General features: G+C 45.0%; 1 protein-coding gene across 4 annotated transcripts in view; it reads right to left on the bottom strand.

The window, feature by feature from the left end:
• TNIK (TRAF2 and NCK interacting kinase) overlaps positions 1-14,783 on the bottom strand; it is a 347,661-nt gene that overhangs the window by 165,392 nt on the left and 167,486 nt on the right. For all 4 annotated transcript variants that reach the window (XM_048504900.1, XM_048504901.1, XM_048504899.1 and 1 more), the window contains exon 3: positions 4,025-4,081. In XM_048504900.1, coding sequence (XP_048360857.1) covers positions 4,025-4,081 — 57 coding nt within the window. The remainder of the gene's footprint in view (positions 1-4,024; positions 4,082-14,783) is intronic.

Below are 14,783 nucleotides of genomic sequence, written 5' to 3' on the forward strand. Positions count from 1 at the left end.
CCTGTGGATGCAATGGCACCCTCCGACACCTTTTAGGGTAGCCTTCCAAATGTTTTAGGAAGTGGGTGGGGCCAGGTAGGGCTTTTGCCCAGTCAAACTTCTGATTGACTACTGCGGATTTGATTGGCTGCACAGGTTTTTTTTTCAAATGTTCGCTCATTCCACACATGCAGAATAATGCACTTTCAAACTGCTTTCAGTGCTCTTTAAAGCTGTGCGGAATGGCAAAATCCACTTGCAAACAGATGTGAAAATGGTTTGAAAATGTATTATTTTGCGTGTGCGGAAGGAGCCGTTGCTTTGGCAGCAGCTGCCACTACACCACAAGAATCCGTACTGTCTTACTGAGATTAAGCTGCGGCAGCCATTTTGGGGTGGCCATTTTGTTGCTGCACTCACTATATGGCGTGTCAGAATTCCACATGTGTCCACAGGCTCAAAAAGGTTGGGGACCCCTGAGATATAGCATGCTTGTGGGAATGATTCGATAATCAGGATGTTGTAGCAACACAGGCTAAGAACATCCTAATTATGGAACCCATTCCCTCAATAGTCGGTTGGCTCCCTCTCTTCTTAGATATGTGAGGGCTTGAAAAAAATAGAAAGGCCCGAAAACCCACGGCTTCCCCCCCCCCCCCAATTTTCCTGATTTTCAAGTGGAACATTTGAGGAAACACTGAAAAGAAACTTCTGGGAAACTTTTCCTCCTTTAGAATAAGTGAATACCTCTGAAGGTAAGGGTTCTTACATTCAAAATGTACATCATGGAAAAGGAGAGGATTTTTCCATGGGGGGGGGGGTGCTGAAAAAAACTGATACTGCAGACATATATAATACTTTCAAGATTTTATATTTCGATGTCAATAACTTTGGCAACAATTTATCATGTGTTTAATGACAATACATCCTTAAAGAGTTCTGTGTTTTCAGTGTTATAAAGTTTAAGCTGCTATCCAAACATGCTGGCAGTTCTAGGCACTGCAATTCTGTGAGAGTTTTTGTCCAAAAATAAACTTTGTATTGTTTATCACAAACAGGAAGTGCCCCCCTCCCCAAAAAAAGGCTGCCAGAACCAGGAAATTTTCAGCTATGCTTTTGCAAGTGTGGGGAGGATGTAAGCCGGTTGTGTTCATGGTAGAGGTTTTTCATTATATCAGAATGTGGTTGAGAATGTAATTTGTACGCCTTTAAGAAGTGACTCCCACCCATCTTGTGCCTCTTTGTAGATTTCTATATACCCTAAGGCTATCCATCGACTTTAGGGATAAGCTCTTCACCCCTCTGCTTACAAGTTCTTATTGCCTGGAGGAGAGATATTACACTATAAGCTTTCTCCACCTATCTCCCGTGCCCTATCAATTGCGCTCTCTGCCATCCCATGGTTTGAGCTTGCCAATGTTTTCAGTGGCATTCCCAAGGCAAGAATACCATGGACAGCATTTTTAAATCTGAGCTTGCTTAAGGGGTCTGCTGATGGCTTCCAAATTATTCCATATACGACGGCTGTTATTTCTTTCAAATGGTATGGTGGATGGAACTGAGCTAAAACCCTATATGCAGAAATTTTAATTGGGTTTTAAAGGCAGGCAAGCTCCAAAATCTCACGCTGCATTTCCATGCAAGAAATGCATGACAATCTGGCTTGAAAATAGTGTAATTTCTGGTGAATGAAGGCTTTCATTAAATAACCTCTACAGTGCTCAGGCTTTCAAAAGCTTTAGTCATTTTGCACTTTCTTCCCCTGCGGCTTTTTGGCAACTGTGCAGTTTATTTTCCTCCTATTAAAGGAATAACAAGCTTAATACCTTGAAAATCCCTGTTCTTTTTGTCATATAAATTCCTCAGTGACGACGTTCCTGCACTGGCTGCAAGACATTTTCGAAGTCTACAAATGCTAAATGAGCACACTCCACATACGTTCATTCTTCTACTCAGGAGGTACAGAAATGGGAGTCTCAATATGTTAATGCCTTCCACACATGAGTAGCACAAACCGTATTTCTCCTACTCTACGTAAAATGACTCAGAGCCACATTAAGCCAGAGAGTTCCAGTCTGCTCCAGCCTAGAAATTTGGGGACATTTAGGACTAGTACAATGCACATACAGAGGGCATTTAAGAGAGTTGGTGCCTTGCTGTTACCATCTCTAACACTGCATTTGAAAAGTGCAGAAGAACTGAGGAAAGACGGGGGTGTGGTGGCCCAACCGGCTTGCTGTAGCCCACAGTTTAAGAGAGCCAATTATCCCTTGTGTTGGAACAATCAGAAAACCAAGTGAAAGTGTGCATAACTGCTGTTTTAATGCTGGATTCGTCATTAGCTTGCTTGGTAGGTGTTAAGAAGCACCATAATTGGAGTTTTAGGAGGGTGTCCATCTCTGTCTAACCTGATTTGCGCAAAAGATCATGCTAAAGGCTGTTGAAAACTAAGAAAGACCACAACAGGTATGCAAATAGAAGGAAGTGTCCCAAGAGAACCAGATAAAGGAGGAGTCTTTCTTCAGAAGGGAACTGGGACTTACAAAACCTCATGCTGAAATAAATGTTGGCCAATTACCCACTGCAGCCTGTTCCTCGCCCTCATCCCGCTCTGGCATGAAAAGTCGCACCAGAAGTACTCTCGCTTTCCCCATGGAAAGTGAGAAGCATGCGCTGGGCAAGAGGAAGTGTGTTGGGGCAAGAGATCTTGCCATGACACGCCTCCTCTCTTTGGTGCGCTGCAATGAGGAAGCACATTTGGATCAGGTTTTCTGCCCCGAAGCACCTCCTTTCTTGGCATGCCGCAAAGAGGAAGCATGTCAGGACAAGATTTCTTGCCCCCATGCACTTCTTGGTCCAAAGCCAAGGCGTCAGAGGGTGGGTAATTAGCCATTGTTTTCACCCTTTTATAGGTGACAACTTCAACTCTGTTTTATTCTTGCTACAACATTAACTAAAACGCTAAGCTACCCCCCTCGACTCACACAACAAACCATTCTAACAACCCATGGTTGGGGACATGGAGTGACTGCCACCATGCAATTGTTTACAACACATAAGAAAGATACTGTGTATACCACCATATTGGTCAGTGACAGAAATGAGGAAGAGATTTAGAACCAAGCTCAGGACTGAAACTGATAAAGAACTAGCAGGGAGCAGATGTCAGGACTGGGTGGCATCCTCATAGTGATCGGGGTGGGGCTGGTGGCAACTAGTAGGCCAAAAAAGGGGAGAAAAGTGAAAGTGAACAGCACAAGTCTAAGATTGGAGGTGGACAGACAATTTCATTCTTAGGGACCACTTTGGAACAAGTTGCCTTACCAGGCATTATAAAACTAACTCTTAGCCATCCAGATCGAGCCAGTAAGGAGCATTTGAGCTGAGATGACATAAGGTCATCAGTTGGGAGACGGGTCTCAGGACAATGTCCTTCCTGAAAAATCCTCGCAATGACACACTGGCATTGATTCTCTCTGTTAAAGGGGACACTAAAGAATATGTTTTACATGGAACATGGAGCAGAATAGTATAGGGTCAAATAAAGACAGTGTCTGCACACTAACAGCTGGCAGTCGCTGATCTAGATTAGAGGTGGTTGCAGATCATACTTCCAAATGAGGGTTTCATTTACACTAAACTTCACAGGATTCATTCCTGGAATATGAGATGCAGACAATGCATCTGAGCATGTGCTGTTTAGTCTTCCTGCCCTACAGAACAGCCGCAACTGGTTCCTCCACATAAGAGAACAGAGCTGAGAACTTTTAGAGCAGAAGGTAAGAATTCCAGGCAGAGTTCCAAAAAGAGTGCTATTAAACCACGGGTAATATTCACATGGGTTTGAAACTGTAAAACGTTTGTCTGGTGGCAGCCCTAAGCCCTGTCCATGGAAGAAATTGTGCTCACCAGATCGCACGGATGTGTGTCAAAAATCAACTGCATTAATAGAATTTTTCTAGACAGTTTCAAAAACGCTGAGTGCATTTCTGACTATTTTACTTCACAAACGGTTAGGAGAAATAGGAAAGGAAGAATACGTTACCCCGGTGACGTCCATAACTTTAATAGCTGCAAGCTGTCCCGTTTTAACATGACGACCCTAGAAAAAGAAAAGAAAAGAATGGTTTAGTTTTTCTAGTTACACAGTGGAAGTAAGAATTCACTGACAAAAGGTCCCAAGGTTCCAAAACCCTATCAAATTGAAAGCGAACCATTCCTCTGAACGGAGCTCAGAGCCTGTGGCTTGTAGCTTAATTCCCTAAAGAAACCAGCTTCAAAGTAAGTTTCAGGAAGATCACTCCATTACCTTTATCACATTTAAGGGCTCTGCTGCTAGTACAGAACATTACCACACAATCTGCTCCAGACTTGAGTCCATAAATGACTGTTTAACCACACATTTACACAGATGTGCGTAAAATTCTCCTTACAACTTTGGCATGATACTCTAGCATGAGATGGCTCATCTGGTATAACCTTGGTGATATGTATGGGCTCCACCCAAATTCGTGTGTTTCTTATTGGGAGTGGTATGTTAACAGGAAATAAGTTGTTTTAAAAGGTTTTTTTTCAACCTTTAAGGAGCCACAAAGCAGCTTACAAATGCTTTCTCTTCCCTTCCCCTCTCTTGTGAATAGGTGGGGCTTGTCAGAACATGTGTTTAGATGAGCAAAATCTAAATGACAGCTGGACCCTCCATCTAACAGGTGCCGTGTGCAGATTAGTGCCGAGTGCACAGTTTGTACTGTGTGCAAACCTGATAAGGTGAGGGCACCTGATTGGTACCACTTTTGTATATAGTTAGCACAGACAGCAGTGTGATTTGTGCCTGAAAACACCTGTGGTCTGGCGAAGCACTTTGTTAGTAGATAGCAATAAAATAGAACTGCACTGGTGACTGTGTGTCTATCAGTTCTTGTCTACATTGCGTCCTACAAAATGGTCTACTCTGAGTAAATCCGCCGCTTCAACAGGTTATGGGCCCAGATAGTTCAGAGAGAACGACAACTAGCCCAGTTACCCAGTAGGCTTCATGTGGAGGAGTAGGGAAACAGTCCCGGTTCACCACATTAGAGTCTGCCGTACATGTGGAAGGGTAGGGAATGAAACCTGGCTCTCCAGATTAGAGTCCAACCTTCTTAACACTATACTACACCAGCAATCACATCACAAACAAGGTAGAAGAACAAGGTAGGCACTAGGACCCCTACAGGGCATTCTACTACAAAGAAGGTTCAGGAAAGGGTGGATTAATATACAAATTTACTGTCATCTTTCCACGGAAAAGAGTATAGCCTGAAGCAGATTTACTTTAGAGCTGAACACACAGTCGGCTAATAACACTCTTCAGAGCCGACACTTTGATGCTAAATAAGGTTATGGATATGAAAGAATTAGTAGATTAGCCTCATTCCACGTGGAATTAAATGCAGTATCACGGCATAACTGTCAACCTTTGACAGAATGAGCCCTTGCTATTGCGGGAAGCTGACGAACAAATCATATTTTTCCACAGAAGGATAAAATGCCAAACCAGGCTAGAATTCAAATTACTCGCCAAAAAGCAGCGGGGAAACAGGATCCCAAAGTGACCAGCATTTTATGCACTGTTGCGGATTTCTCACATTTTAGGCAGACATGTTGTTTTTAAAGCCCTTTTGATATCACATTCCCTTTCTTTCCATTTATTCAGCGGGCAAAGGGAAGAAAGCAGCAAATGGCCGAAGAAGAAAAACTCAGAGGTCACAATTATAGATAATATCCATGATTGGTTTAACTGTATGTATCTCTGTTCTTCTGTCTTCCCTTTTTCTAATATAGAAATGCACCTCATGATTTCAAGGAGACACACTACCAGGTTAAGTATGGCTAGGATTTCAGCCACCATGCAAACTGCTAGCGAGTCCACGGGAGAGCCCTTCACTGCAACTCTTCCACCTGCCCTTTCAATGGCTTTCAGGGAACAAATAACTATTTCGTTGATGCTCAGAATGAGCCAGGAAGTCCTCAGGTTCATCACCACTTCCGTCCCTCAAGCATGATGCAGAGACTGAAGACTTCATCATTTGGAAACAAAGTGTGGCTTGTGATTTTGCGTGAAACAGATGCCACAGCTCATTTGTTGGCAGAGTGTTAGTTATGTAGACAAGCAGCAGACTCACTTATTAAAGGTAAAGTTAAATGTTTATTAGGGAACTGCAGTTCAGATAGGAAAGCTGAGAGAGCCTGCAGCTACCATGCTAGCTACAGAAGGAAGGAAAGAGACTTCCAAGAAGGAAGAAATTAGACCTAAGAATATCAGTCTAAGGGCAGACAAGAGGTGACACAAAAGGACCGGGGGGGGGGGGAATAATTTTACAATGACCATTTGCCCACCTCCCACCTCAGTCTTCTTAGTTATTTTGTACGCCAGGCATTATTACTTCTGCTAAAATTATGGTTTGTTTTCTTGTCTACAAAGTAGGGTTTGAAAACACATCTTAATTCTGGTTTAAATTCATACCACTAAGTCTTATAGCTCAATCTAAAGTGGGGAGGGCCAAAGCGACATCCGGGGGCTGCATAGGGCTGTGCCAGCGGATTTACCCTCCCCGGTGGAGGGGAAAATCTACCGGTTGGCAGCTGAAGCAGTCCTCCACTATGGCTAGATGCAGCGCTGAGCACTGCATTAGCACTCCTGCCAGCTCTGCCATCACGGTAGGGGCATTACAGACGCATGGCTGGAGGCGGAGCCAACGCTGGGCAGCTTCCACGCTGCTTTGCCTCCCAGAACATCCACTGCCCAGGGCTTGGACTTAAACCACCTTTCTGGGTGCCATAAGACCATTAAATCCTCTGGCTTTTCAGCAGCGGGGAGAGGAGGTTTTTTTGCCTTACTGAGCCACCAAAAAACCCTTGTACAGGTGACAGGGCAGCACCACACCAGCGCCATCTTACCTGCCAAGGGCGCCGGAATGCAGAACCCAATATCTGTGCCACAGCCAAGTGGAGCGAGTGAAAATGTTTGCAAGCTGGAAGACTCACAGGCTGATCATTATGAACACACAAAGGTATGTTTGCAACATCTGAATGCAACTTCAGCCATAAAAATATTAGCCTTTTCGCTATTACTTGAATACTCTTATACAGCTGCTTCTCTGGAAATTGACACAGAGCATGACACAAACTTCATGAGAGGTTATGGGTCAGGAAGTGGATCAACAGATATCAATGCAGTATGCACTGGAAGTAGGAAAAAAGGAGGAGGAGGAGGAGGAGGAGGAGCAGGAGCAGGAGGAGGAGCAGGAGCAGGAGCAGGAGGAAGAGTTTGGATTTAGACCCTGCCTTTTTCTCTCAAGGTGGCTTACAAACTCCTTTCCCTTCCTCTCCCCACAACAGACACCTTGTGAGGTAGGTGGGGCAGAGAGAGTTCCGAAGAACTGTGACTAGCCCAAGGACACCCAGCAGGAATGCAGGAATGCGGAAACACATGTGGTTCACCAGATAAGCCTCTGCCACTCAGGTGGAGGAATGGGGAATCAGACCCAGTTCTCCAGGTTAGAATCCACCTGCTCTTAACCACTACACCACACTGGCCAGACAGGCAGGCAGATAGATAGCACTTTCAAAATGTAGGATGCTTCACACATTACCTTGGTGTAATCCCCACAACAGCCCTGCAAAGTAGTCTATAATTGCTATCTCCATATTTCAGAAGGGGAAAATGAGAAGTGAAATGATTATGAATAGAGCAAGACTGGAAAATCAGAGGCAGAGATGTATCAGAAGCTGGTGGGAATTTGAGGGCTCTAGGCAAACCTTGTGATGGTTTTTCAGACATGGTTACCCTACAAAGCACAGCAGTACTGGCCAGACCAGTGAAATACTGGCTGGTTGGCGACCCCACTGCCCATCCGTCGCAGCATGTCCCATAATACAGGAACGGCAGAGCCTCAGCTGCCGCAACCGAAGAGTTGGCTTTGTTCCCCCAGAGGCCCATATGGTAAAATTCCAGGCTGTGCCTGATGTGGAGCGGCGTGAACAAAACTAGGTCACTGGAGAGAATCCCAGGCGTCCTGAGGGAACAGCTTTACCATTCGGAGTGCCAGGACATGCACTTGCAGAGAGACAATGGGGGGAAACGAGGACAACGCAGGCAGGCGGTAAGAGCGCGGTGCTTTCAGCTGCCACCTCTTGCAAAAGAAAGCTGAGCAACCACCCACACACCTACACGCTGTACCAATTGTTTTTCTTCTAGGGAAAAAAATGCAGCCGGATCCCACCCCACCCCCCTGCTTTTTAAAGGAAAGGAACTGTTGGCTGCTGGACCCATGCTGGAGTTTTGCATCTGCTCTCTTCACTTGGTTACTTCGCCTTCAGGACTGCCTCTGGCCTCCAAATCCTGCCCAAGTTGTGGGATGTGGTGATGTTCCCAGGCACGTTAATGAGATCATATGTGATCATATGCAGAAGTCCTGTCAACACAGGTGGGGTTGTACACATGCCAAGAAATGCTGGAGCGGGCAGACACCCGGCTTCCTAAGAATCTCTGCTCTCATTCACCAGGAAAATTAACTCCTAGAAGACCTTCTTGTGGCAATGTTATGCTTGAAAAGAAGAAGAAGAGTTTGGATTTATACCCCACTTTTCTCTCCTTTAAGGAGACTCGAGGAGGCTTGCAAGCTCCTTTCCCTTCCTCTCCCCACAACAGACACCTTGTGAGGTAAGTGTGGCTGAGAGAATTCAGAGAGAACTGTTGACTAGCTCAAGGTCACCCAGCAGAAATGTAGGAGTGCAGAAACACATCTGGTTCACCAGATAAGCCTCTGCCACTCAGGTGGAGGAGTGGGGAATCAAACCCAGTTCTCCTGATTAGAATCACCTGCTCTTAACCACTACACCATGCTGGCTCTCAAGAACGTGGGCCACCTCAAGAACCGAGATAGCGGCTGAGATGAGGGTCTGGAGGTAGGGAAGGCAGCTGGTTTTTCCATAGTATGCGATCTACCTGGATAACTTGATTTAGCATAGACTACACAGAGCCCCAAATTCAACAGTATCCATCATCTCTTATCTGGCGAACTGGATTTCTTTCCCCACTTCTCCACATGAAGCCTGCTGGGTGACCTTGGGCTAGTCACTGTTCTCTTCAAACTCTCTCAGCCCCACCTGCCTCACAAGTGTCTGTTGTGGGAAGGGGAACGGAGTTTGTAAGTCGCTTTGAGATTCCTTGAAGGTTGAAGAAAGCAGGATATAAACCCAGAACCAGGCAGCTGGTGATGTGAAAGATCTCTGTCAAAGCTCCTATTCTGCTGTCAGTCAAATGCTGACCTTAATCACGCACAGGTGTCAAACTCACGGCCCTCCAGATATTATGGACTACAGTTCCCATCATCCCCTGCCAGCATAATGCTGGCAGGGGACAATGGCAACTGTAGTCCATAACATCCGGAGGGCCGTGAGTTTGACACCTATGCATGGAACAAGGGTCTGATTCAGCATTAGAGAAGCTTTGCGTTTGATGTGCAAACATGTACCTTTTGTCTGAGGAACATTCGGTTTAGCAAGCCCAGAGCATCTACAAAGATGAGTGAACACACTCATCTTTCCAGCATAATTCAGACCGTGACTTCACAAATGATGGGGAGATTTGAACCCACATCTCAGCAGAGGTGCCTTCAACCCTTTCCCTTGCTGAGTATCCCAGCTCCTTCCTCTTCCGTTCCTCTCTCACGCATGCCGAGTTTATCACATCTACATTACACGGATTACGCAGTCAGAGCTTTAAAAACAGAACTCGGCTCCTGATAAAAATAGACAAGAACAAGATCATAACTTTATAGATTGCAACTGCAGAGGGACGTCATGCTTGGCCTTGTTTCAGACACAGTCTAACGTGCTCTCGGCTTGTAAACCGAAACTGAAGGGAATGTGTCTGAAAGTCAGGCGCATGACCTGAGAGGCAGTGAGCATTCCGGCAGAATGTCACTGCCTGCTTTTCATGGAACGGCATAATGGGCTGGCTCTATTCAAGGAATTGTGCGAGGCGTACCAATGTGTGTCTTCTGGCAAAAAAGTCTTTTGCCTTCTAATGAGAGCAAGCCAGCAGCCAGGGTGAGCTGAGGTCGTCCAAATGAATTCAGAAGCCGGGGCTGTCTAGCGGCTCCTGTGAATTGCATACCCAGGCACCGCACATGTTATCCACTGCTTGATATTTATTAACACCCAGAAAAATTGGGATAGAGAGAGGGCTTGCAAGATTGCAGTCCCTGTCTGTGACACTAAACAAGGAACAGACAATACACACCAGGCGGCACTTTATTACTTATTTATGTAGCATTCCACTGTACATAGTGTTTTATGGAGTTTTATAGAGGAGGGAAAGGGAGGCAGCCAGCCAGAGTGAGAATGTGCCAGGTTGGTGTAAGGGTGAAGATGTCAAGCTATGGCCTGGCAAATTCAGTGCCCGCCCAACATCAAAGGAATGTAAGGTCCTTTCTGTGTCAGTAGTGGGAGAAGCAAAGAAAACAGGCAAGATGATGGATAAAAGTCAGCTACAACCTTAGGGAGAAAGGAAAAATCTGCCACTAAGAGTAGCAACATGTAAATTACTTTAACCACCATGGATGGGTCCACCATTTTGATTTTCTGCTGTAGACCCTTCCTGTACTATCAGAAAAGTCGAGCTCAATTGTAACTGTTTAATTGTCTAACTATGGACAGGTTATTGTTGCTACTGCTACTGTTTTATCATATTTATTGTTTTAATTGGGATTATTCGATTTTTTACTTGTATTATGTTTGATTGGTGTGTGAACCACCGTGAGCCCTTCGGGGGTAGGGCTGTCTATTAAATCGAATCAATAATAATAATAATAATAATAATAATAATAATAATAATAACAACAACAACAACAACAACAACAACAACAACAACAACAGCAGCAGCAGCAGCAGCAGCAGCAGCAGCAGCAGCAGCAGCAGCAGCAGCTCTACCCTTCTGAACCAAGACCAGTTTCAATCTTACCACTTCTTTTATGATACTATTTTCTCTGAATCATGCAGTCATGTGCAAACAGCGGTGGTGCAGCAACGCTGGAAATGGCTTGGGTCCCCAAAACGGCTTATTTGTGGATGAACCCAGAGCATCTCAACTTGGTGTTTATCCAAGTGGGAACCTCAGAGCTGTCATCGCTTTTGACTAAGCACTTACCTGGGCATAATGTCATCCCTCTAATTACCTTGAAAATATTATCCCAGCAATCACTAACTTGTGAATCTCATGGGTGTTATGTAGACAACACTCAGATTTCCACAGATTAGGGCAGAAGATAAAAGTTTCAATCAGAAGGCTACATTGGATAGAGACAGTGCCACATGGAGGAGTGTAGGATCGTAGAGTATAGGTGTCAAACTCAGGCCCTCCAGGGCCATGCTAGCAGGGGCTGCTGGGAATTGTAGTTCATGAACATCTGGAGCGCCTGAGTTTGACACCTATGATACCCCCTTGTAGGCAGACCAAGACGCACAAAAAATCTGTATTTCTCCTTAATAATGAGAACAATGCGACGTTGGAGGTCGTAGCAAAATTTCTGTGTACTGTTATTTCAATATGATCTTAACCATTCCTTCGTACCAGTATTATTGTTCTGTTGCTTCTTATGCCAATAAAGGTTATGAAATGAAAAATGACACCTATGATATAGAGCAGTGTTTACCAACCTTTTCGATGTCACGGTACCCTTGACCTCACTCTTCATATCTCACAGTACCCCTGCCATCCCCCCCACCTTCCCCTCCCACTGCCCCTGCTTGCACCACCCCCCACCTTCCCCTCCCAGGGTGAAGGGAATAACTGGGGGGGGGGGGGAGTGGCTGCTGACCTTGTGGCAGGCCCTGCCCTGAGCCTCCATGTCCTTGCTGGCACCAGCAGGAGACACCACAAAAGTGAGGGGGGGTTAGCATTGCCACGGTACCCCTGGGACATGCTCACGGTACCCCAGGGTACCACGGAACCCTGGTTGAAAATCACTGATATAGAGGGTCCAGATGAGCAAGAATCCTGTTTCCAACAGAGGTGAGCCAAACACTTCTAGGAAGCAGACCACAGGGCGCAAACACTGTTCCTGAATGTATGCTCCCCAGGCATCTATTACCCTGTTTCCCCGAATATAAGACATCCCAAAAAATAAGACGTAGTAGAGGTTTTGCTGAAGTGCGAAATATAAGGCATCCCCTGAAAGTAAGACGTAGCAAAGTTTTTGTTTGGAAGCATGCCCGTCAAACAGAACACAGAAAAATAAGACATCCCCTGAAAATAAGACATAGCGCATCTTTGGGAGCAAAAATTAATATAAGACACTGTCTTATTTTTGGGGAAACACGGTATACAGAGGACTGTACCTCCAAAAATGGAGACTGCATCCTCCAACATTTTCACACATGAAAATACAAAGAAATTTGCAACACCCATTTCCCCAACTCCTCTTCCCCACATATGTATTGCTGTAAATTTCTACCTTTGTTATTCTGCATTGGTTTACTCTGCAACAACCTCTATGCCTAATTTAAAAATCAGTTCCTTGAATGGTGCAGTAGTGGGCATGTGCTATATTTACATGTATGTGCAATAAACACAAAATTAATCTATTTCTTACTTGGAGATTTAGGGGAGGGAGTTGTACTTTCAAGAATGGCAATACTAGTGACTCACACTAATTCACACGGAAAGTATTAATTTTCTAGAACAGAACAAGGCAGTGATTTACTACCTAGAAGCACAGCCTTTCCTGAAAAAAACAGAAACAGCTGGAAGGTAAGCTATCATGGCTCATAATTGTTGGTCAGACCATCCTCTGTGGATTTGACTAACACTTTTTAAAAAGCCATCTAAGGCTAAGAAACGAAATGCAAATACCCATCCAAACTCTGCAAAAAGGCAAGTGGAATTGTGCAATCTATATAAATCAGGGTTGTCTAACAGGTGGCCCCAAACCCTGATCCTGCCCCTTATCAGACCTGCAAGCCTGCTGAGAAACTGCCCCCGCTCCCGATGTGGCCTGGCGAGCCGAGGTCACCAGGCCGGATTGGGAGCGGGGTGGGGGTGCCTCAGCTGGCTTGCAGGACTGATCAGTCCCTTCAAGGAAACCACCCCATCCCACTATGGGCTCACCAGCCCAGGCAGACACCCCCCCAGTGCCATTTTGCCCCAACCAGGTCACATTCATGTCACATCTGGCCCTTGTAAACAAATGAGTTTGACACCCCTGATAAAAAGCATACCACTTATGTGAATTATTTCTCGTCTACGCTTCCTATCTTATTCGTTCTTCCATCACGAGACTCAAAGTGGCTTGGAAAGTTCCCTTCCAGGCACTGACCAGAGAGGGACCAGATTAACATCAGCATAGTTGCTGTCTTACTGTGTCCTCCAACCAAGCTCTGGGATTCATATCAGGAAATGTTTCCTCCGTCTGCATAATGAATGTTACTTCTGGTAGTCACGGACAAGGACGTGATCTATGAAGGTCACTGAGGTCCCAACCCCACTCCCCTTAAGTTGGGAACCCTATCACGCCCACTCCTTCTCTAGGAATTGCTCGTGAAATTTAATACTCATCTTCACAAGCTGTAAAACTGCAAAAAATTGTTTCTAAAACAAAACAAAAAAGATAGATGGTCATGAGACTCCATTTCTAAAGCTAACACTGCACTCTTAGGAAATGAGTTTTGACTTTTCTACCCCCCAAATCTCTGGGGTGCTGCTGGAATCAAATCTAGCTACATTTAGCAAGCCATGCAAAACAGACTAGGGGCATGTACGAGTAATAAAAGGAATATAAAATGGTTCCTGCTCTAAGTTTTGCTTATTTTTGGTGTTTTGCAGAATATCTTCCCAAACTACAACTACTTACAATACATGACACACTCAAGTTCCTACTTTGAGTCAAGATCCCAATTTTTAAAATTTTTTTGGAAGAGTGGAATATGCACAGCGACAAGGCCCAGTACTTTCCCACCACCCAATGAAGTTAGCTGAATTCCCACGAGCAAGAAAGTCATAAGTAACTTATGTGCTTCTGTTCTGGACAAAGGAATTCGAAGGTTACATACATTCTAGATAACACAGGCGTCATAGCTGCAGATAATCTCATAAGTCGTACGTTTTCTATGGAGCTATTTCGAGGTTCAGAAATTCTCAGGGTAAAACTGACAACCAGAAAAGCAGCCAGAAAAGGTTCTAAGATTAAGTCAATTTGAAATGGAACATAGGTCCCTTGTGTTACATTCTGCTTCACTCAGCTTCATTAAACTAGAGGCAGCCTTTAGATTAAACTGGATTTATTCAAACACTTTGAATACGTTGTACTGACAGACTAAACCAGCCTGACATTCTCTACCAGCAAAGATTTTTTTTAAAAAAATATTGTTCTTGAAAGTGTGCAAAGGTCCGTGTTAAAAAGGGACAATTCCTCTTACACGAACAGGCCTTATACTGCATCAGACTACCTTCTACTGCTTCAGATGAGTCACCCTAGTTCTCTCTTACCCTACCACAACATACCTCTTGAAACTTGCCCGTGGCTGGCCCAAGGGCACACAACTCCCTGAAGTTTCTACTGCCCCCCTCATAACCTCCTGCCAGAGAACTGGCCCGTTTCCTGCCGGGGGGGGGGCACTAGCTCTAGTTTTACATTTTAGCTCCGCTCCCAAACTCCACCTCCAGTTAGGAATTTGGGGGGCAGAGCCAACAGTACAAAGCTGGAACCTGACAGCCTTCCCTGGCTGAGTTTGATCCTGGCCACAGCTTCAGACCCAGGTTT

The sequence above is a fragment of the Sphaerodactylus townsendi genome, linkage group LG08 (genome assembly GCF_021028975.2).
Source record: "Sphaerodactylus townsendi isolate TG3544 linkage group LG08, MPM_Stown_v2.3, whole genome shotgun sequence".
In the NCBI taxonomy this organism is placed as follows: domain Eukaryota; kingdom Metazoa; phylum Chordata; class Lepidosauria; order Squamata; family Sphaerodactylidae; genus Sphaerodactylus; species Sphaerodactylus townsendi.